This window comes from Vespula pensylvanica, chromosome 12 (assembly GCF_014466175.1).
Source record: "Vespula pensylvanica isolate Volc-1 chromosome 12, ASM1446617v1, whole genome shotgun sequence".
Taxonomy (NCBI): domain Eukaryota; kingdom Metazoa; phylum Arthropoda; class Insecta; order Hymenoptera; family Vespidae; genus Vespula; species Vespula pensylvanica.
This window is the reverse complement of record NC_057696.1, coordinates 4671958-4694416: the sequence shown is the minus strand read 5'-3', so window position 1 is coordinate 4694416 and position 22459 is coordinate 4671958. Positions and strand designations below refer to the sequence as shown.

Genomic DNA, 22459 nt, shown 5'->3' with positions numbered 1-22459 from the left:
AATAATTTTGTAACAGAATTTAGATATATACAACTACACGCTGTATACGTAAATCAAAGTACCTGCAATGATTTTATTTTTTAAAAAAATTTAGAATCTTTTGCTATATACATTCTTTTAGAACTTAGATAAAATTATTTATTAAATTCAGTTAGTTTTATACTATTTTGTTATAATTTTAACAAAATTTAAATTATATACGAACGAGTACTACTGAATAATGTAAAAAGAGAAATATTTGACAATACATATTTATTTTGTTATTACATGTTGATTATACATACATGTCAATTATTCTAAATTGTAGATATTTTTATTCGTGAATTTTCAAAGTCAAAGTAAAATTAAAAATATATATATATATATATCTGACAAGATTATGTTTTTTTCATAACGATTATACAAAAGTATGACGATTAAAAATCAATACTTATTATTAGTTTAACTACGTATACCATTATCGTAATTATCTAATAATAAATTAATATAAACTTCATTTTTTTTAACAGTTCTCTTACATGTGTCAATGGATCTTAAGTATAAACTATAGTTTTGTAAACTATATTACTTTAAATATTTGTTACTGTAGTATATATCTTGCTTTCTTGAAATAACAAAATATATTTTTTATTAAATAAAAATTATAGAGATATGGTGTTAATTATATCGTGTTAATGCAATTTAAATCATACAGAAAACATATTGCATATATATATATATATATATATATATATATATATATATATATAATATTAACATGTTATATACATATATATACTTCCAGTAAACGCTTATTATTCATGAAAGAAATAGATGCTTTAGAACAGTCTTTGCCGTTTATATATTAACAACTAATTTCTAGCTATAAATATGCAGTCACTATAGGAATGATAATAATTATTAAAATAGTTTTTACAATAATGAATTTGCAGGATAAAATTCCAATGGGATTTCATAAGTATAAATTATAATGTAGATTAAAATAAAATTTTGTAAAAAATCAATAATGTGCATATACACGATATAAGTATAAATTAATACATAAAAATTATAGCAAGGAAACTCAATTGCATTTTAGTATAGAGTGGAAGTAGTTTTATGATAAGTCCAATAGTAGAAATATACACAACCTTATAATAACTAAATAAAATATACATTCCTATCATAATCACTAATTTACATTAGTAAATTTTAGTAAATAGTTATGCAAATAAATCTAACAAAGTCCATCCATTTTAATATCAGCAATTAAAATTATTGCGTTTTTAAAAATAAGGTTATAGTATATTTCTTAGTAAAATAGATTTTATTTGTTGATAGTGTATTAGATCATATGCCAACAATACAGGAAATATATATATATAAATCATGTATAGTTTAAATAATAGACAAGTGAACATTTGCAAAGAAGTACAAGTCTACAGTCAACAAGAAAGATCTTTTATGCTTTCTTTTTATATTTTAATGTATTTATAAATTAAATATCAATTGATTGAAAACAGCAAATATTGAAGTTGAACTTACAAGTAATAAAAAAACTTGTACTTCACAATATAAAATAGAAGACACTTTTATATAAAATAATATATATTCTTTATAAGAACAATAAGTTAGAATATGTAACAGATAATAACTACATTGCTGTTGTTTCTTATGTATAGTAAAAATTACTTTTGAATTTTGCTCTTCTATATATATTTAATAAGAACATGTTATTCTATAAACAATGAAAATACTTTTTGTAAAATACCTTTTTATCTGCAAAATGACTACATATGTTTTTATATATGTTCAATGACTATAATTTTAGTGAACGCTGCAATGTAGAAAAATATTAAAGGGAGCTAAAAAAAAAAAAGCCAAAAAATTGGATCTATTTTTACAATCTATTGTAAAAAGTTGTTATAGAATAGAGAAATATTGTATATGCTTGTGTTGAATGAAGTATAGCAGAACGATATATTTACTCATGATGATTAAGATTTACATCACATCACAAATATTTATTTGTAAGATTGACATACAATATTGTAACAAGGTTGAAATAAGGAGATGTTACAAGTAATCAGGGAATAATTAATAAGGAGGGATATAATGAAAAGGCATGTTTATTTATAGAAATTATCTTGTATATATATTAAATAGTACATAATACACTTTTAATTTTATCTTATCTAATATGAAATCATTTACGAGTAATCAAAATATCATATCCTATGATTTAATAAAAATTATTATGAAAATCATTATATTACAATATGTTAAAAAGAATTTATTTCTTAATGATTGCTGACAACTAATAAAACAAAATTATCTTCTTTTAAATCCATATTTTTTTCTCTCATAGAAGAGATCTGTTTTGGAACTACCTAAGTTTACTATTTTAGGACAACCATCTCTCTGAAAGTTATAAGATAAATTGTAATATATGTAATTTGATAACAGTTTATATAATTATACTAAAGGGGTATATTTACATCTTTTTCTTGAATGGTACACTCCTTACAATAGTATGCATCTGATACACCAGGTCCTCCACATATCACACAACGTCCTTGGTATGATCCATAGTTACATTCATCGCATATTCTAACAAGAGTACAAGGTCTAACATAAGAATCACAAATAACACATTTGCCATCACATTTCTCACAGAGACGACCAATAGCTAAAAAAGATATTTTTATTATATTTCTGTATGAATGTATTTCTTCCTTTATTTTTTATTAAAAATAATATCTTAACATACCGACACCCGGTTGTTTGCGACAAAAAATTAAATCTGGATGATGCTTGGCCATATTTAAAAGAAATGATTATTTACAATTTGTTCAATACATACAGTTTTAAAGGTTATATATTTGCCGACTTAAAAACACTTATTTTTCATAATAATTGTTGTGTTAAATTACGCCTTAAATAAGTCAGTTATTGAGATTGCATAGCTTCTAGGAAAATCGTGTACGAAAAGGATGCTACAATAGGTTAGTCGATATACATGAAAATGGAACTTTAAAGTAAAGCATTTAGCAAATAAAAGTAAAAACTATTTTTAACAGATTTAAAATTATATAATATATATACAATGTTTTATTAGTGTATTTTTACATTTTATATTAATATTTTATTATATAAAATTTCATTGTTTTTCATAAAAAACCGCTATAAGTAACCGCCATCATCCAGAATTAATAGAATTAATAAATATATTTTCAAATGAACTACGCATATTTTACGAAAAAGAAAAAAAAATGTATACATATTATTTGTGAAAACCTATGAAGCGAATTGATATACATTTAATTTATATAAAATAATCTGTATTCATAAATGTAAAATGATGTTATATCTCCAATATCATAACTATGAAAAAAGTTTTTCCGATCTTTCAGAATTTTTTCTTATTTTTTACATATATACATCATATTTTATCAATGATAAAAGTAAATTTTGTTACTTTCTTTTTGCATAAAAAAAAAAAAAAAAAAAGTACATTTCTTAAGTAAAAAAAATATTTAGTTAATTAATTACATCATAAGTATAACGCAAACAATTCAATTTTTGACAACGAGAGAAACATGTTTATTCTTTTGACGTATCAAATTTAAATAAATTAAAAAGAATATGTATAAAATTGGGTAAGGGAAGAATTTATGTTAATTTGTATTTTTGTCTGAGTATTGACACATATATATTTACATACTTGGTAATAGAGAAAGACAGCTTTATTTTAGAAGTCATTTACCTAGATAATTAACACATTAAAATTGCTTTTAGGGAATAGTTTACAAGAAATATGAACAACCCTTTATGACATTCACAAACAAAATTACACTTTCGATATTTCATTGATCTTACTTTCAATACGTTACACGAATACGAGGCAAACAGCTACTTTATTCAAGAAATAGTATCATATACAAGCATACGTTTACATAATATTTATCATTACATAAATTTTTTTTTCCGTTACTATCTCATAATCGTCGATATTGTCTTTTAATCTATCGACGTTTATTATTAGCGCAATTAATTAATTCATTACACAATATTAATGTATAATAATCGGTACGTTCTCCACTGTACCATTCAATGGTATATAAATTTCCCAAGCATTCGCATTATATTTTTACTAACTATTGACCTATATTTTTTTCTCTTTTTTCGTTTCTTTATGAGCTACCGTGCAATATTTTTGAACATTTGTTTGCAATGACACGTAATAAACAATTCATTACGATTTCTTTATAAAATTATCGTTTATACAATTATTCGTGTTAGGATCGATGAAGTTAGAAGCAAGAAAAAAAGCAAAGTAAATTTTCTACAATTTACTTTTAGGAAAATTTATGAAGAGATGTAACTTGTAGATCATATAAAGCACATTTTATATAATTTATACCCAACACCCTCGATATCGTTACACTCGACATAGAATGTTACATGACATGATATGAACAATAAAATACCTATATACTATATCGCTTTAACAAATTTAACAATAATTTGTTTGTAAATATTATTACTATCGTTGCATGCATATTATGCACACTATTTTATTATTTGCACACATTTATTTAACACACTATTTTATTTTATTATTCCAATAAAGTTATTAATCTGATATTAATTTTGCATTATAAAGTAGTAAGATATAGAGGGTGTTAGACAAAAACTTTATATTTTGCCTAAAAAATATGAAGAGTTGTGAAAACTAAAGAAACCTTATTGAATTGTTCCCTACAGTGATTACATTTTTGGGGAAGACTCCTCCCATAAGGGGTAAATAAAAATTGGTATTATGGTTCCATGTATTTTTGGAGAGTTTCTCCACATTTTAGAAAACTAAGAGGATCTTGTGTTGGCTTTCAAATTTTTTATTGGGAAATTTCTTCCTCCATATGCTTAAGAAAGTGGAAACTATGATGTTAGTTTCATTTTACTCAATTTCATTAGCTTTTAATTTTTCTTCTCGAGGCTTAGCACCTCCATAAATTGAACTTGATTTACTTGATTCAGCAATTGCATTTACAGGATCTTGAATTGTCCTTGGTGCCAGCACCAAACGTTTTCTGCGACTTGTACCTGTACGTCGCAATATTGATATTGATAATAAAAAACGTATCATGCAAAAATTCTATCATGAAATAAAATCCACTAATATACCTGGAGGAGGGTCTTTAAGATCTGGTTCATCGTGGAATGGTTTGCGATCAGACCCCATTCCACGTGGTGGTGGTGGTGGTCTATTACTGTACGATCTCGACGTCGTACGTGACCATTCTCTACTACCTCCACTAGAGTCATCATTAAATTGACCATAATTGCCTCTGTTACCTCTTGAATCCCAACCACTTCCTTGCCTACCTCCACCCTGTGGTCCTCTGTCATTATATCCTACAAACAGTTTTCACAGAATTCATAATATTAAAACAGATCAAAATACAAAAATAACTATTCATTGATTATAATGTTTCTAAATTGGTTCTTTGGAATATTTAAGGTTTCAATTACAACTAGCTCTCTTTTAGATTTCATTATTCTTTGAGTACTAAAAATATTTATTACGAAAACATCATTTGCAAGAATAAACTCTGATAGTCAGATTGGATAGTCAAACATAAGCATAAAAAATAAATCTTGATACTAAGCGAGTACACAAATGTTATTAATCGTTTTTCAAATAAGGAGAAAGTAGTTATTACGATTATACGAGTTCAGTGCCATGACATTTTTGAACAATTGACAAGTTAGATAAATTAGTTAGATAAATGGAAGTTCATCTATACTTTAAAAAAAATATTAATGAACGATAAAATCATGCATTTAAAATTAGAAATGCAAAAGATCACAGCACACGTTATGCTTGGCATAACGCTTACTCGTATAGATGGATTTGCTATAAAAATCATCTCCGCTAAATCTACTATGGCCACCTTCTCTTCCTCTGAAGCCACTACTACTGCTATGTCCTCCTCTGCCTCTTCTGTCAAAGCCACCTCCTCGATCATTTCTTTTTCCTTCTGCTACATCGATTTTGATTATACTTCCTTCTACATCTACCGCTCCATCCAGGTCTAATGCTGCTTCCAAATCAGCCAAATCTTCAAATTCAACATAACAAAATCCCTTAAATCTGGAAATAATTTATAATTTTATAAGATTAGTCATAAAATTTATATTTTATTACATATATGTATTCAATATACAAACCTATCAGTTTCTCTATCTTTTACCAATCTGATCCCTTTAATATTAAGCTGATTAAAAATCTTGTTCACGTCTCCTTGAACAATTCCATTTGGCAAATTTCCCACAAAAGCAGTATAGGGTGGTTCAGTAGGCAATGGTTTTCTACCACTACGATATCCACCACCATAATCTCTACAGAACAAATAAAAAATTTACATTTTAAAGTGATTAAAGACAAATAAACAATAAAGGTGTAATATCACGTTAGAAATTATTATTAAAAAAGTATTCTTATAATTAAATTTGATGTTCTTAAATTGATACTCTTGTGTGCATATTGCTTGTGTATTTTTGTAAATTTATTACATACAATTCGCGTATCATAACCTTATTGAAATATGAAATAAATCGGAGATGTTATAAATAAAAAAAGAGAAGAGTACTCGTAATATCACTATTGTTTCTAGAATAGGTATAAAAACACCAAAATGTATGTTTGTTAATACGATATCATAGTTTCTGACACTGAATTGGATACTGCGTTATTAGGGCACAGGTACTCAAACGGATATACGTTGAGTGACTTTCACGAGATTTCGTATTGTTATTATAAAAACATGATTAATCGGAGAGTTCCATTCACAGTGCCACGTTTCATATCCACTGATAGACAACCGGCCAAAATAAAGCCGCGTGTTCGAGGCACTATGTCCGCGAGATGCTGTGTGCTGCACTCTAATATGAATTCACTTAACCTTAAAGTCGCGAGATATTTGTGGAAAGAACCTCTTTTCTCGTTAAAAGTACTAAAAAACTAAACTTTATAGTTAAACTATTTTAGATAGCGTAGTGGTTATTGTATACAAACAACATTTTGACCGATACTTGCCTTGGATCTTCGTAACCACCTCGACCTGCCATATTGGATACACGAAACTGATCGCGACCGCGCGGGTCGAGCGAGTCACTGTGCTAAAGATGGCACTGTTCTAACTGTTTAGATGAATTACGGATACAACAAGTACTGTGTTGCATACACTTTCTAATATTCATTGAGAATAATATCAATCACGATCAGTTAAATTAATGAAAATTTTCTAGTACATAATTTAGTAATATCTACGAACTAAAACATCGAAATCGTGGAAATTAGAAAATCATTTCATTATTATTAGTTTGGAAAAATAACTATTTTTCGTTGATGTTACTTTGTTTAGTAACTATTTAATTAATGTTTATGTGATTATAAATTTACTTCGTTGCAATAGTATCTTTACACATATACGTGTATGTATGTATGAATGTATGTACGTTGTATTTATGTGTATAGATCATTGTATATTGCTACGTAGATTTAAAAAAAAAAAAATAAATAAATAAATAAATAAATAAAAAAGTAAATTTGATTTAAAAGATATAGGCACAATAAATTAAGAAAAATTATATGGAGTTTGTCAAATAAAATACACTTAATCTTTTAGGAAATATTTTATATCTAACCAATATTAAAAATAACTTCGTTTAGATTTGTGATTAGCGTAGTCCTTAATGGTAAGGAATCAAGATGGCTCTTGAGAGCACGCACATGGCACAGGATGTTTCACGTGATTTAAAATTACGAAGTGTAGAAAAGATGAATTCAACAACGTTAGACTGTTTTACAAAACTTATAAATAAAAACGAATCAGTGAGATGTGATGGTGGAGTTACATTACTGAGACATTTGCACGAACATGATTCCGTAAGTAACCTAAAAATTAATAATACTTTCGAAAAGTTCGAAGCTGTTTCTTTTAAAATAATATTGATAAATAAAATTCATAACTTTATAGGATATACATGATAACAAAGAACACAAATATGCTATGACAAGATTAATACGTGGATTAGGATCTTCTAAGCTATATGCCAAGAAAGGTTTTTATAGTACATTAACAACTTTTTTGACAATGCATCCTAATACCTCGGTAGACACGATTTTAGTTACAATGGATACGGAATTACACCCAGTTAACAGCAATACCAAAAGTGTAATATAAATAAAAATAAATAATATAATTGTAGTTCTTTAGCTTTTGTTCTTAATATGTTAATTTAATATGGACTAACCTTAATTGCGATTTAACAGAACTATATCCTGTTTTAGGAAAAAGCTGATATATATATGGGACGTATATTAACTAGCGGGGCATTAATTCGTTCTAAATTACTTTTGGGTAGTACTACTGATATTCAGTCAAAAGTTGTAGAAATACTTGTTAATGCTGGAAAACAACGTAGTTATTTATCGTTTGTTTCCATTTCATTTTTAATTGAATTTATAAATCAACTTGACACAAACTCCATAAAAACATCCATTTGGCCATTCATCGAAAAGGAATTTGGCAAACCGTGGGCAGAACAAACTTTGGATACGTTTTATACTTTATTGATTATCAGAGATAAATATCCAGTTCTTGTTAATCAGGATTTCTTGAAAAAATATTTAGGTAGTGATGATATTATCACTAAGGAAAGCATAGAAAATATTATAAAAATATTAACAGTAAGTATATAATGATATAATCGCAGGAAATTGTCTGTCTTATCTACTTTATAATTTTTTATTACATTTGTATAATTTGTATATTTTATTATTATTTAGGACTTACCCAGAATAGTATCTTGTCATCATCCAGTATTCACTTTATTTTGTGAAAAACTGGCAGCCACTGATTTTGTGACTGACTTCTGGATAGGGATAGATCGCAAATTTCAAAAGCCATCAAAAACTGATGAGCATGTTGCTATAGAAATTTTAAGACTTTTACTCATACATATTACAGATAAAACAGTACTTCCATCATTGTTATCTTCACATTTTTTGCAACATATGTTAAAGAAATGTTCAAATTTAAAGAGGAATAACAATGATGAAGTTGTGGTAGCATTCAAGGAATTACTGAATTTATTAGTAACAAGTGTCAAAGATATCAAAACAAAAATACAGATAAATGTATTAAAAAAGTTGATCCTATATCCAGGTGATCTAATGATAGAAAAAAAAACAGGTACCAAGGTTGTTCAAGTGATCACCGGCAATTTAAATGCAGATGGAGTTAAGAAACTATCAAGTCTGTACAGAAATGTAATAGAAAATGAAATTCCTAAAGAAAGGGAAAATTTGAAAACAGAAAGCTGGACAAATGCAGAAAGGATCTATGCTGCCCAATTACTAACAAGGTAACAAAAAACGATTGTACTTTTACGAATCAATGTAATTGTTAAGTTCTTATTTTTAATGCAATTACTCTTTCATTAAAAAATATTATTTCAGGCTTATAAGTCATCCAGCAACGCTGCCGGATCAAGAATGGAGATTGAATCAATTAAAGTTCTTATTTGTGTATGGTTTGTGCGAAGTTCCGAATGTCGGTGTAGAACTTGCTCGTAAGTTATATTAATTTTCATTCTGACATAACACAAATATCATTATTATCTCGTTTAAAGTAAAAAAGTATATTGATTTTACAGCACATTTCAAAGACAGTTTCTATCGTGCTTTGGATCATAAATTGCCTAAATTGAACGATTTACGAAATATGTTGAGTGCGTTAGTTCATTATTTCAATTCAGAATTGGATTCTGAAAATATAAAAGTAAGGATACCATTGAGTAATGAATCAGCAGAAGCATGGAAAAAAGTGATTTATTTGATCGAAAAATTAGAAAATAATCCCAATGCAAAAGCTATACCCATATTTCATACTATGTACTTACACATGGGACTACAGCTTTTCTCAGATTCAGATATGGCAATTATGTCTATCAATGAACTTCAAAGTTGCTATGAACGAGTGACAAAGAAATTAAAATCAAATAAACAATTACATAATAAAAAAGTAGAAGAAGAACCAGAATGGGTAGAAGTAGTTGTAGATCTTTTGTTATCACTTTTATCTAAAAATAATCATTTGATGCGTTCATTAGTCACTTGTGTTTTTCCACATATTTGCCCATATATAACAACTGCTTCTGTGTATCAAATATTATCTGTAAGTATATTTCTATAATAACGAATATTGGTGCTTAAAGTTGTATTTATAGATATTATTAAATATTTAAAATTTCTCTATATTTGTCTATTTTAGGTTTTAGATATTAAAAGAGATAGTAATCCATTGTCTATAGAAGGTGAAAATAATGAAGAGTCTTCAGATTCCGATGAAGATAATGATATTGACAATGATAATAATATTAAAGAAGATAATGCAGAAGTTACAACTGATTCTTCGGATGAAAGCGATATGGATAGTGATGCAGCTTTCGAAAATGAAGATGAAACTGTTACAGATAGATTACGTGTAGCAGTAAGTCAGGCTTTGGGAGGTATTAATCTTGACAATAATGATGAAGATGTTGATGTAGATAAAATTGATGAAGCCGAAGGGAAACGATTAGATGAATCGTTAGCTGCAGCCTTTAAAATTCTTCGAGAAAATCGTCGTGGACAATCGAAAAAACAAGAAAAATCGGCACAGGCATTGACACATTTTAGAGCCAGAGTTACAGATTTGTTAGAAGTTTATTTAGAATGCAATCCAGCTATGGCCGTTGCTTTAGATATGCTTGTTCCACTTTTTGCGTTATTAGAATTTTGTATAAAGGACCCACATCAGAAACCTCTAGAGAATCGCGTACGAGCTTGTTTAAAAAAATTATCAACTATAAAAAAATTTAAAGATACGGAAGGAGTCGACAATGAGTTATTAACAATAATTTTAAAGGTATTTATACATATATATGTATATGATATTACATGTCGTTAGATGAGCAGTAAATAAAATATATGTTATTACAAGACTTTAATAGAAAAAGGAGAACGTTCCGCTTCTGTTTGTCAAGAAATGGGAGATAAATTAGCAGAATGTTGTGCTTTCTTAATACGCTGTGTACAGTACGTGGGCTTACCTGATGATACTTTCGTGGAGATTTATAAAACGAATTTAACAGCATTCTTTAAGAAAAGAGATTGTGTTTTGCCAGCTATTCTTTTCAAAAGTATTTTACAATTATCCTGGGAAGGTAATTGGCAACTTGCACCATTACTGGTATGTTTCGGAAAGATTATAGTTAACGTATAATAGAAAATAATTATATAATCGTTAATGCGTTATATTTTTTATCATATCATGTAGGTGGAATATGCGTTTGATAATACGATAAGGTCGTATCGCAGAGGTCAAGCTCTCGAATTTTTAACTATTTTCTACAGAAATAACAGGTTACTTCGTTCCGAGTCTACAAAGAACAAAAAGCGAATTCAAACGGAAAAAATGTTATATAAAAATAGTATAAACACATTACAAGACTTATGTGATGCAAATGAATGTAAAGATGAAAAATCTACTTTAGATCAAAATGGTAGTATAGGAAAGGATATCAAACAGAAATTTGTATATCTATTATTTTTGCTTTTGCATACGGTTCATGCACAACATTTACCAGAAATATGGAAATGGGAAAGTATTGGAGAAAAATTGGTTAAATATAGGACTAGAGCTATACTTTCTAAAGATGCAAGAAGTGCATATAATAAATTAGCGTCACAAATTGGGATATCTCTTAGTTGGTAAGCATTATTATTAAAAATATGTTTATTCATTACTTATTTCAATCGTATTTATGCATTTTACTTGCTCGTTATTTATAGGCCTGCAAAAAAAAAGGATACCAATTCAATTTCAAAAGTTAATGGACAAACTACGACTACTGTAGAAGAGGAAGACGAAGACGAAGATGTTATGGAGGTCGATGAGAAAAATGGTACAGAGATGACAAAAGCAGAATTGAAGAAAAAGAAGAAAAATAAAAGCAAACAGAAAAAAAAACAGTTGTTGAAAAAGGAATCACGTGAATTACGTCTAAAAACAATGTCTGAAGGTTTAGATGTGTTTCAATTTAGTTCCATGCATATTTCAAATGGGACAAGCGAGCCTGATAGTACGAAAGATGATGTTGTATCCGTGGAGGAAACGAACGGTACTTCTAACCATAAAAGGGTACTCACAGAGAATGTAGATGTTACAAATATATCGAAAAGAAAAAAAAGGAGCAGAAATTGATCGATAATAAGAGTGAAATAAAAATGAAATTAAAAGCTATATTGTAAGAAAACGTGTGGATGCATAAACTATTGTTAGCATATATCATGCGTTTATGTATATAGATTTTTAATAAAGATAACAAAATTTATTACTATAAATTTCCAGATGACATTAATAATTTAATTTATATGTAAATTTATATATAAAAAATATATATAATAGTATACTGTCAAAGAACGATAGCATATAATGATGTTGGCGCGCTTTTAGAAATTCAATTGTTCCGATATGTTTCGATATATTCCGACGTATCCCGACATTCTCCGAGATATTCCGATGTGTTCCGACTTGTTCCGACTTACCGCGACTGATGCGTGGGTCCATGTGTATTGTTGACAACGTTTCAGTTCGTGATTTACTTTCGGTGTTCCTTGAAGAGGATAAGGTTAAGTTCGAAGTTTAACATATAAATGTAAGTAAAGATTACATTATCTTTATTTTATCGATATATTTTATTAGTTTTAAGATAACCTATTAAGTTTTTGGAGAGTCTTAGATTTAAGATAACCTATGAAGTTTTATATTAAAACTTTGAGACCGGTAATGGCGGCGACCGAAAATTTTTATTAAATGAGTGTTATTAAATAATTACTTTTTTTTTTTTCAGAAAACAACTCGATTTATTTTATGATAAAAAATAATGACAAACCAAAGACCAATTTCATGTGGACTAGATCTTTGTTCTGTACCTGATCTAAGTAATTGCTTATTTGCTGCAACCTCATCTAGGTATACTTGTAAAAAATTATACTATTATATTTCAAATTATATACTTAATAAGTGTTTACATGGATATATAATTTATTACTCTTTCATAGATTTGAATTTATATGTATACCACTTGTACATCCATTGTTTAAAAGAGAATTTATTTCTGGTGTTGTCAAAAATCGACCAGGCCCACTTACAAGACCTGATTTAGTGTTATGTACTTCTGGTATGTATGAAAATTACATTAGGAAAATAATGAAAATTACATTAGGAAAACATATAATATTTTTTTTTTTTTATAGATTGGAATAATTTAATTATTGGGAAAATATCATCGCATATAAAAGTCGATGCTAAAGATCTTAATTATAGAAAAAATAGCGAAGAAACTTTAAATCAAGAATTATCATTAGCTAGTCATTTAGGATTGGCAGGAATCACGCTTAAATTAATAGGAGGCATAGAAAAGAATATAAATCTTGCCAGAATTATTAATGATAAGTTATCAGCTACTTGTAATTTTCAAGTATGCTTTCTGATATATTATTTCTTACAAATAATTATAATGAGTGAAGAACATAGGAAGTATAATTTTTTTTTTTGTATTTATGAATTCAGATATGGGTACAAATACCAATGGAAAATCCATTAAAACAAGCACTTTCATACAGAGAGGAGGAAAATATTATGGTTGAAAATACTTGGGAATGGTGGAATGGTTTTAGAACAGTTTGTGATTACGATAAGAAATTAGCAATTGCTTTGATTGTAAGTCATGATCTTCCTGAATCAGAAGAGGTAACTTATTTTTTTCCTTTCTTTTTTCTGTAGATTTTTACATTTAAAGAACTGAAGATCAATTATAATTACAGTACTACAAGTTATTGAAAATGTATTCTTGATAAATTTATGTAAAATATATCAGATTGATAGGTGGTTAGGAGAACCTGTAAGATGTTTGATACTGCCAACGACTTTATTTATAACTAATAAAAAGGGATATCCTGTGCTAAGTAAAGCACATCAAATATTGATAAAGAAATTTGCTATGTTGGAAGTACAATTTATATTGACAGGAGCAAACCGATATAGTAGCATTACACTTTATCATAATTACTTGGACTATTTATGGAAGGTAACATATACTTTTAAGTAAAATATAATATAAATATCACATTCTAAATATAATAATATATTTTTGTATAGAATTGTCAAATAGATGGGCCTGTTGAACGATTTGCTCGCGGTTACGAAGATTATCTGCAATGTCCCCTACAACCATTGATGGATAATCTCGAGTCACAGACATATGAAATATTTGAAAAAGATCCTATAAAGTATACTCAGTATCAAGCTGCTATAGTTCAAGCAATAATAAATATAAATTTGAAAAGAGAAACTAAACTTGATAAATTGTATGTATCATTTGTAGATGATGTATGAACTCGGTGTTAGTGTATATATGTGCATATTACAGGATAATCATGGTTGTGGGAGCTGGAAGAGGACCACTTGTGCGTGCTGCATTAAATGCTGCCAAGTTGACAAATCAAGAAATTAAAGTATATGCAGTTGAGAAAAATCCAAATGCTGTCAATACGTAAGATTTTATTTGGTAAACGAATATTTTTTTATAACTTAAAAAAGTATGTAGAAAAATTGACAAATTTTCTTATTTTCAAAGCCTGCAAGCTCTTCAGGGAGATATGTGGGGAGACAAAGTAAGCGTAGTATCATGTGACATGAGAGACTGGTGTGCTCCAGAACAAGCAGATATTCTTATATCTGAATTACTTGGATCTTTTGGAGATAATGAACTTTCTCCTGAATGTTTGGATGGTGTTCAACGATTTTTGAAAGGTATACAAATATTAAATATGATGTAATCTCTTCTTGGATAAAAATGAGTTGATTACATGATAAATGTCATATTTTAAATAATATTCAGATGATGGAATCAGTATTCCATGTTCATATACTTCGTATATTGGTCCTGTACAATCATCTAAATTATATAATGAAGTACGACAATGTAAAGATAAGGACAAACATCCTCTTGTAAATTTCGAGACACCATATGTAGTTCATTTACAAAATAAGTATGACATAGCAAAGCCACAACCTTTATTTAAGTTTAAACATCCAAATAAAGGTAAATGATAATTTAAAATTAATAGAGATACCTTCGGATAAATGTATATTAATGATAATAACAATAATGAATATCTTTGTTATAGATGAAATTATTGATAATAACAGATACGAGGTGAAGACTTTTGATGTTGAACAAGATTCCATACTTCATGGATTTTCTGGTTATTTCAAAGCAATCTTATATGATAATATTACATTAAGTATAGAACCTAGTACACACAGTCCTGAAATGTTTAGCTGGTTTCCTATTTTCTTTCCTATAAAGGTGAGTTTGACTAAAAAAATATTGACATATTTATTATTATTGCAATGCTCAGAACTGTTATTCTTTTATATATTTTTATATTTAATAATCATAAGAAGTTAACAATATATATATATATATATCGCACATTAGGAATCTATTCAGTTGAAAAAGGGGAACAAAATAGTATTGCATTTTTGGCGCCGATGCAATGCCAAAAATGTTTGGTACGAGTGGTGTATCAGTGAACCAATTATAGGATCAATTCATAATCCAAATGGACGATCTTATACTATTGGTTTATAACACACATACGCACATAAACGCATACGTGTATATGTATTTAATAATGCGCTTTACTTTTCTCTAGTATTATCAAAATTAAAAATAAATATACTTATTTTAATATCAGACTTTAAAAGATTATTACGAATACTGATATTCATTGATAATTATCATAAACTTATTAAAAAAGTAGTGCAATGCACGTAAATAATCAGAAGTGATTATTGCAGGAAGAACAACATTATGTGATATTAAAATATCTAAAAGTCTATATCTCCCTATATTATTATTGTTATGTTATTCTCATTGAGCTCATAAGGTCGGCTGATATCATCCAACTTTGATAAAAAGAAATCTAAAGTTATCTTTAGAGAATATTTCTCTTGTCCTTTTAACCTCACGTGATTGTAACATATTCTTTGACTCGTGATAGCTCACTATTTCGTAATTGTATTAGAAATATCTTGTTTTAATAGAAAGAAGCATAGGAAAAAATTATACATTATAAAAAAATTACAATTATAAAAAAAAAAAAAATACTTTTCCAACATTCGTATTTGTTAGCTATTAGAAAACTTTGTTGGGAGGAAAAATTATCACAGATCGAACGTTCTTTAATTGAATTAATATTTATAAATAAATAAATAAACAAATACGTGAATTCTTTCGAAGAAACAATGAACAAATAGTAGGATCGAAATCATTATTTTACGTGTTACGTCTAATTATTGAAACATCGCATAAAGTTTCCATTAATCTTCGTAAAGATAACAATTCTTGATGACACCAGCAACGATTAAGAAATATTCTAAAGATCATTGAAATGTTCTTGTGTTTACTCGAACGCGCCATTTCGTTCGTATTCCACGGAGTAACACGACGTCATTCGGAGTGCTTCGGCAGTAACAAGCAGACGACACAAAGCAAAGTAAGGTTAAGTCGAAGAAAGTTTCTTCGATATAAAGAGTAAGCGAGAAAGAGAGAGAGAGAGAGAGAGAGAGAAAGAGAAATGGCAAGGTTGTTTACACAAATAATTAAGCATTCTTTTGAAAAAGTGTCTTCACATAAGACTCAGTTATTTACAATTCCTATATCGACTTCATTTCTGTGTACTTCACGTTATATAGCTACGACGCAACGATTAAGAACAGGTAAGTTTGAATGAAAAATATTAATACAAAATTTAACGCAAGAAAACGCACGATTTTGTTGATAGAATGATATAACTATAAGAAGATTGTTTAGTTTGTAGTAGATTACGAAACATTCACAATATCGCGAAAAGATAATGATAGAGTTTTATACTATCAATTTTACGAGTTATTTCTCTCTAATTAGTTCTATTATATATAATTATCAGTGTACTCATTAGAGTCTATTATTTACTTGTACTCACATGAAGATTCTCTTCTTCCTTCTTAACCTATTTAGAAAGATGGTATACGGATACACATGAATGGATCAAAGTAGATAATAATGTAGGAACAGTTGGTATATCTGATCATGCACAAGATGCATTAGGCGATGTGGTGTATGCCCAACTTCCAGACGTTGGATCTATCTTTAAAAAAGAAGGTTTGATATTTTCATAAATTGTATACGTTAAGGTTATTTTATATTTGTAATGAATATAACCGTTCTCAGAGGAATGCGGTGCATTGGAATCCGTAAAGGCTGCATCTGTATTGATAAATCCTGTCAGCGGAAAAATAATAGAAAAAAACGATGCATTGGAAAGTAAACCAGGATTAATTAATTCGTCGTGTTATAATGAAGGATGGCTGTATAAAGTACAATTAAGCCATCCTGAGGAAATCAAGGCTCTTATGGATGAAAAAGCTTATGAACTATTTTTGAAGTCTGGTTCTCACGAAAGTGAAAATCCTTAGAACAGTTTTTATATCGTCGTTTTTAAATTGTATATATTGATATTATAAAACTATTTCACAAACACAATCTGTTTCATTCAAAGCAGATATTGTTTTTATTTATTTATTCTGAGGCATAAAAATACAGTGGACACAAATGATGTAGACATAGATGAATATCAAAAATAATTAGTTGTTTTTATAAATACGTGATCTTTAGACAAAATCTAAGTGAATCACAGAAAATGAAGTCAGTTTGTATAGTCTGTGAATATTTTATCAAATAGCAGATTTCTTTTTCGTTCTTTTTTTTTCTTTTTTTTCTTTTTTTTTTTTTTAATTATGAACTTTTGATTTAATATCATTTATCTGTAATTCTTAATCAACATTTATAGCGAAGTTTTTTTTTTAATTACATAGGATTGCATATCGAAAATTATATTTTTACAATATAATTGCATTGTATTATTATGCATTTTTTCATATCATGACAATATAATATTTAGTGTGGAAGCAAAAAGCACGACGTGTATATTTTATGAATTATAAATTACAATTAAATTCTGTAGCATATACAATACATTGATATCATGAAATATTCTGGACATACGAATATCGTGAGATATCCTTTAACCTAACTTCATTCTTTTTTCGTTTGTCGATATGTTCTTAGAGAATATTATAATTTGTTGAAATTAAGGATATAAGGAATCATATTGTCATGCATGATGGGTATTTAATGAATGCAATGAATAATAATATATGACATTATACAAAGATTCTGAAAAGAAAAAATAATTTGTTAATAATAAAGATATATTTACAATCATTGAATTTTTCTACATAATTTACAATTGCCAGCTTCTAATGGCAGTGTTAACAACGTATGAGTTTCCCTTTGTGTTAAAATAAATTTCCGTGATATATATTCGCGCGATGAAGGAATCACATTTACATTAAATTATATATCATTTTGTCTAGTTAACATTTTGCAGAGGTATATTGAGCAGAATTTCTAACGCTGGTATTCGATAATAATCGTTATTAAAAATGATGTAAAATAATGAATGAAACGATTATTTTTTAGCCATGGACGTAGACAAAAAGCAGTCAATTAACAACTAAATATTTGAAATGAATGGTATTTGCGATAGTTCAATTCATATCGTGATATTTTATCATATCGATGTGATCAGCACAGTTTCCGGAAGTAAATGAAGGAGTTATAATATAAATATGACACACGTTTTTAACTTGCCTTACCCAAACAGCAACGCGGGACCATGCGTGTATAATTAACCTTTGACATTATTTACTAGACTTCTATTTTGGTACAATATACAGAGCGCAAGTATAATTTAATTAGTAACATGTATATTTATAACTAAAGCGACATGGACATACAACAAATACAATATTTCTCAATGGAACTTTTTACATTGTGGTATGCTTATGCATATATGAATTAGTGCAACTAAAAGTACCGTTCTATGAAAACAACATCCGTTTATCGTGTATGGATTGCTGTCAAAATGTGTATACTGAGGTATGCGGTTACTAAAAATGTAAAAGTATAAAAACTTAATACAGTTATGAGAAGAGGTAGTCATTCCTGTTTGAGTGAAATAAAACTGTGCTTTCGAAGGGATCGAAGAAGAAATATATATATATAAACGTGTGTGTGTGTGTGTGTGTGTGTGTGTATGATTTGTATGATGTGTGTATGAAGAAAACGATGATCTTTCGATTGTATCTGATCAGATCGTACATTTTGAACCAGACGGATTGGAAAATTTGAGAACACATTAGCATACTTGTATATTGATTTAAAGCCAAACGCAGCTGTGAACATAGATCATCTTTACTCGTAGAAATCACGAGTACCTAATAACCTTTTCGGGTACCCAAAAAATTATTTCTGCCGCCTGTTACTCCTCTTTTTTTAATGCAACATACGATTCTTAATCTAAAGTCACATCAAATGTTTATCCAACGTTAAGGAATTATTTATTCTTAGCTACACGTATTGCGATCGTCGTTGGTGGAAAATTGGAAGTATTAAAATAGTTTTTATTTCCCAGGTACTTGTTTGATACGTGATCAAAGGGGAGTTTCAGGAGGCGATTCTATCGATAGCTAGCTAATTACGAGCAAGGATAATTGTTGTTCACAATGCCACATCCGAACTTGAAATTTAGCACGCATATCATCATTCGACGGCTTGGGTACCACAGGCGTCAAAAGACAACCTTCACAGCACTGAAAAATTCCTTACTATTGACTAAAGAATAATAATCTTAATGAAAAACTACTACCTTCGATCTTTATCTTAATATTAGGTTAAATATTTATCTATTCAACAACTGTGATAAGACAATATGGATGTGTGTTTGTGTCTGTGTTTTTATTTTATATATTAAATCAATATCAATATATATTTATATACTTATTTATTTATTTTTCTTTTTTTTTTTTTTTTGTTAAATTTTCACGTACTCGTACTTGCACGCGTACACATGCGTATGTGCATTGATGCGACGCATGTGCATGCATTTATATTTCTGTTATATATATATTTATATATATATATATATGCACGCGCTTACGTGTGCGCCCATAGTCTGTAGTAATCGCTAATCAATGTAGGACCACATAAACCTTGCTCCAATGATTTTCTTATTTTTTAAACAAATTCTTTATTACGTTATAACATACAATAATAAAATATCTCATTCTGTGGTTATTCTCTTCCTCCACCTGTTTGAAAAATAATAAAGAGAGATACACGACTAAAACTTATAAAATTAATGTGAAGATATTAAGTAGCTAATGATTTTTCTCAGTAAGCAACAGAAATATATTTATTTCATTAAACTATACACAAAATATTATAATTACATATTTAACATGACTTATACTTTACAACATAATTGGAATGTGTTAACTAGTATTTACAGTACAGTAGCCCTGCTATGTGCAAGTGTGAAAAATGCAGATTTTTGTAGGAAGTTTTAACGATGTCCAGATATAACCGTGCTTTTAATGAGCGCATAAGCACTCTCTCTTTCATTCGCTTGCTCTCTCTCTCTCTCTCTCCCTCTCTCTCACTCTCTTTCTTTACACATACACCACACACATACGCACATACACGCACATACACTCAAATCCACCTGCACTCTCCCCCCTCTCTTTCTCTCGGTTCGTGAACATTATCCGCGTGAATACATAGAATCATATACGTGATTTGACTATCACTCAAATATTCCTATATTGAATTCCTTGCAGAAGCACGATCAACTGAGAGATCTGATTTATGTCACTATTAGAATATTTTCGTTCGAGTGTGAGCAAGGCTTCAGTGGTATGCTTAAAAATAATCGCATCTAGTATTAGAAAAATAGCTTTGCTTATTTTGACAAAGTTGCCTGCCCTTTGACCAATATTTTGTTAACCACCCTTTGTACTGTTTTCAAGGCATCTTGCTTACTGTTTCCCTGCGCTTGTACCACCAACAGGGGTAATTTTCTCCACGGATACATCTCTAAAACTTCAACATCAAATATAGAAAATATATGTCATTATGTTTATATATTTAGATACATTTTATAATACATATACTATGTATATATGTAAAGTATGTACGTCTATACTTGATTTGTTTGCATAGGTATTTTATGAACCACGGCTACCTAACTTGGTCCGATACCTAAGCCGAGTTAGCTCATAATAGGTACTTTGAGGTCCACTCTGTCTGACGTCTCGAGGACTCTACCAATGTTTTGAAAATATAGTACATACCAACAGATTATTATTTTACGGTAGAGTCGGCACACGAATCTATCGTCTCATTTCCTCTTGGCATGAAGCATCTCCATAAGAAGCGTTTGAGTTGGAGCACCACCATTACAGTGCTTCTGGTAAAGATGGTCTTCTCCCCTACTCGCTACCACGTGGATTTCTGGTAATACTGCTAGCAGCTTATTAAACTTGTCCTATATATAAAGAGAGAAGTAATCGATGATTGGAGAATATAAGTGGACCACGGAGAGAATATTTATGGGCCGATCATAAGTAAGTAAAAATCTTGCAAAACGGAATTATGATAAAACCTACCGGTATAGACGGATAACAAGTTAACGTGTAGTCCAAAAGTGCCTGCTGAACTTGTTCGTGACCTTCCTGTACGTGTTTTTTGTTAACCAGACCGCGAACATCTGTATATATTAAAGATAATCGACCAATCAATCTGCTTCTTTGTTAATAATTTTATAGGTAATTTCGTATGTCCCAACAGACTTTATAAGAATCGATTCTTTTATTGTTTTCCCTCTCTTCTTCCTAATTATTGCAAGTATATAATAGAAGATGGAAGAAGAACAAAGGATAGTCGAGATTAAAATCTTACCGTGATTAAGCAACATCAGGAATTTCATGCAAATGTAATCAGACAGGTCAAATTTGAGCTCCTGAAGTTTGGAGGACAAATCGTTGAAAAGATCTGCCAGGGAAGGAACTCCGAGTAGGCCTAGGCACAGGAGATCAAACTTTTGGCCATTATGAAGAGTGGTCTCATCGGGTAGATTATTGTGCAACCTTTGATGTAGATGATCGAGCACCAACATGTCCGACCAGGAGTGCTGCAGTAATTTCATTTGGTCGTCGACCTATTAAAATCATTTTTTTCCTTTTTATATTGATGTCTAACGAATGTAAATCATACAGTATAAATAATGGAAACGATCGCGAAATATGAATTTTAATGAATCGACATCGACACATTTGCGACGTGTTACTTCACGATAATATAATCGTGAGTTGTAGATCGTGCATTTGATAAAAAAAAAAAAAAAAAAAAAAAA

The 22459-nt window shown here is 28.9% G+C and overlaps 6 protein-coding genes across 9 annotated transcripts in view; 3 read left to right on the top strand and 3 right to left on the bottom strand.

Moving 5' to 3' along the window:
* Positions 1-2107: 2107 nt before the first annotated feature.
* On the bottom strand, positions 2108-2988 carry LOC122633353 (PHD finger-like domain-containing protein 5A). Its single transcript, XM_043821148.1, has 3 exons — positions 2750-2988; positions 2478-2668; positions 2108-2400 (listed from the first exon to the last, which is right to left on the bottom strand). Exons 1-3 carry the CDS (start codon positions 2799-2801, stop codon positions 2311-2313), a joined length of 333 nt encoding a protein of 110 aa, XP_043677083.1. The 5' UTR covers positions 2802-2988; the 3' UTR covers positions 2108-2310.
* A 719-nt stretch (positions 2989-3707) lies between these two features.
* Positions 3708-7228, bottom strand: LOC122633335 (eukaryotic translation initiation factor 4H-like). Of its 3 annotated transcripts, none has more exons than XM_043821119.1 (5): positions 7082-7228; positions 6214-6384; positions 5883-6136; positions 5167-5397; positions 3708-5085 (listed from the first exon to the last, which is right to left on the bottom strand). In XM_043821119.1, the coding sequence occupies exons 1-5, from the start codon at positions 7111-7113 to the stop codon at positions 4940-4942; spliced, it is 834 nt and encodes a 277-aa protein (XP_043677054.1). In that variant the 5' UTR covers positions 7114-7228; the 3' UTR covers positions 3708-4939. The 3 variants fall into 3 exon arrangements, with proteins under 3 accessions (XP_043677054.1, XP_043677056.1, XP_043677055.1); XM_043821121.1 differs by having other exon boundaries at positions 5937-6136; XM_043821120.1 differs by lacking the exon at positions 7082-7228 and adding an exon at positions 6563-6591.
* Positions 7229-7668: 440 nt separating this feature from the next.
* On the top strand, positions 7669-12436 carry LOC122633482 (myb-binding protein 1A). The gene is made up of 10 exons (XM_043821416.1): positions 7669-7933; positions 8025-8222; positions 8339-8737; positions 8837-9414; positions 9509-9621; positions 9706-10226; positions 10323-10958; positions 11034-11282; positions 11370-11803; positions 11885-12436. The coding sequence occupies exons 1-10, from the start codon at positions 7757-7759 to the stop codon at positions 12294-12296; spliced, it is 3717 nt and encodes a 1238-aa protein (XP_043677351.1). The 5' UTR covers positions 7669-7756; the 3' UTR covers positions 12297-12436.
* A 193-nt stretch (positions 12437-12629) lies between these two features.
* Positions 12630-15855, top strand: LOC122633486 (protein arginine N-methyltransferase 5). The gene is made up of 12 exons (XM_043821424.1): positions 12630-12750; positions 12946-13067; positions 13157-13275; positions 13352-13575; positions 13668-13847; positions 13975-14184; positions 14256-14464; positions 14527-14649; positions 14734-14909; positions 14998-15201; positions 15287-15468; positions 15601-15855. The coding sequence occupies exons 2-12, from the start codon at positions 12979-12981 to the stop codon at positions 15751-15753; spliced, it is 1869 nt and encodes a 622-aa protein (XP_043677359.1). The 5' UTR covers positions 12630-12750; positions 12946-12978; the 3' UTR covers positions 15754-15855.
* A 469-nt stretch (positions 15856-16324) lies between these two features.
* LOC122633501 (glycine cleavage system H protein) lies at positions 16325-17683 on the top strand. The gene is made up of 3 exons (XM_043821455.1): positions 16325-16883; positions 17164-17307; positions 17377-17683. The coding sequence occupies exons 1-3, from the start codon at positions 16742-16744 to the stop codon at positions 17619-17621; spliced, it is 531 nt and encodes a 176-aa protein (XP_043677390.1). The 5' UTR covers positions 16325-16741; the 3' UTR covers positions 17622-17683.
* A 2750-nt stretch (positions 17684-20433) lies between these two features.
* LOC122633483 (nuclear hormone receptor FTZ-F1) overlaps positions 20434-22459 on the bottom strand; it is a 10998-nt gene continuing 8972 nt past the window's right edge. The window contains exons 3-6 of one of the 2 annotated variants that reach the window (XM_043821418.1): positions 22006-22264; positions 21714-21814; positions 21399-21592; positions 20434-21147 (exon numbers count right to left, since the gene is read on the bottom strand). In XM_043821418.1, the coding sequence (XP_043677353.1) occupies positions 21446-21592; positions 21714-21814; positions 22006-22264 (507 nt within the window). In that variant the 3' untranslated portion in view covers positions 20434-21147; positions 21399-21445. Of the gene's footprint in view, positions 21593-21713; positions 21815-22005; positions 22265-22459 lie in introns of both variants that reach the window. The other variant, XM_043821417.1, reaches the window with a different exon arrangement.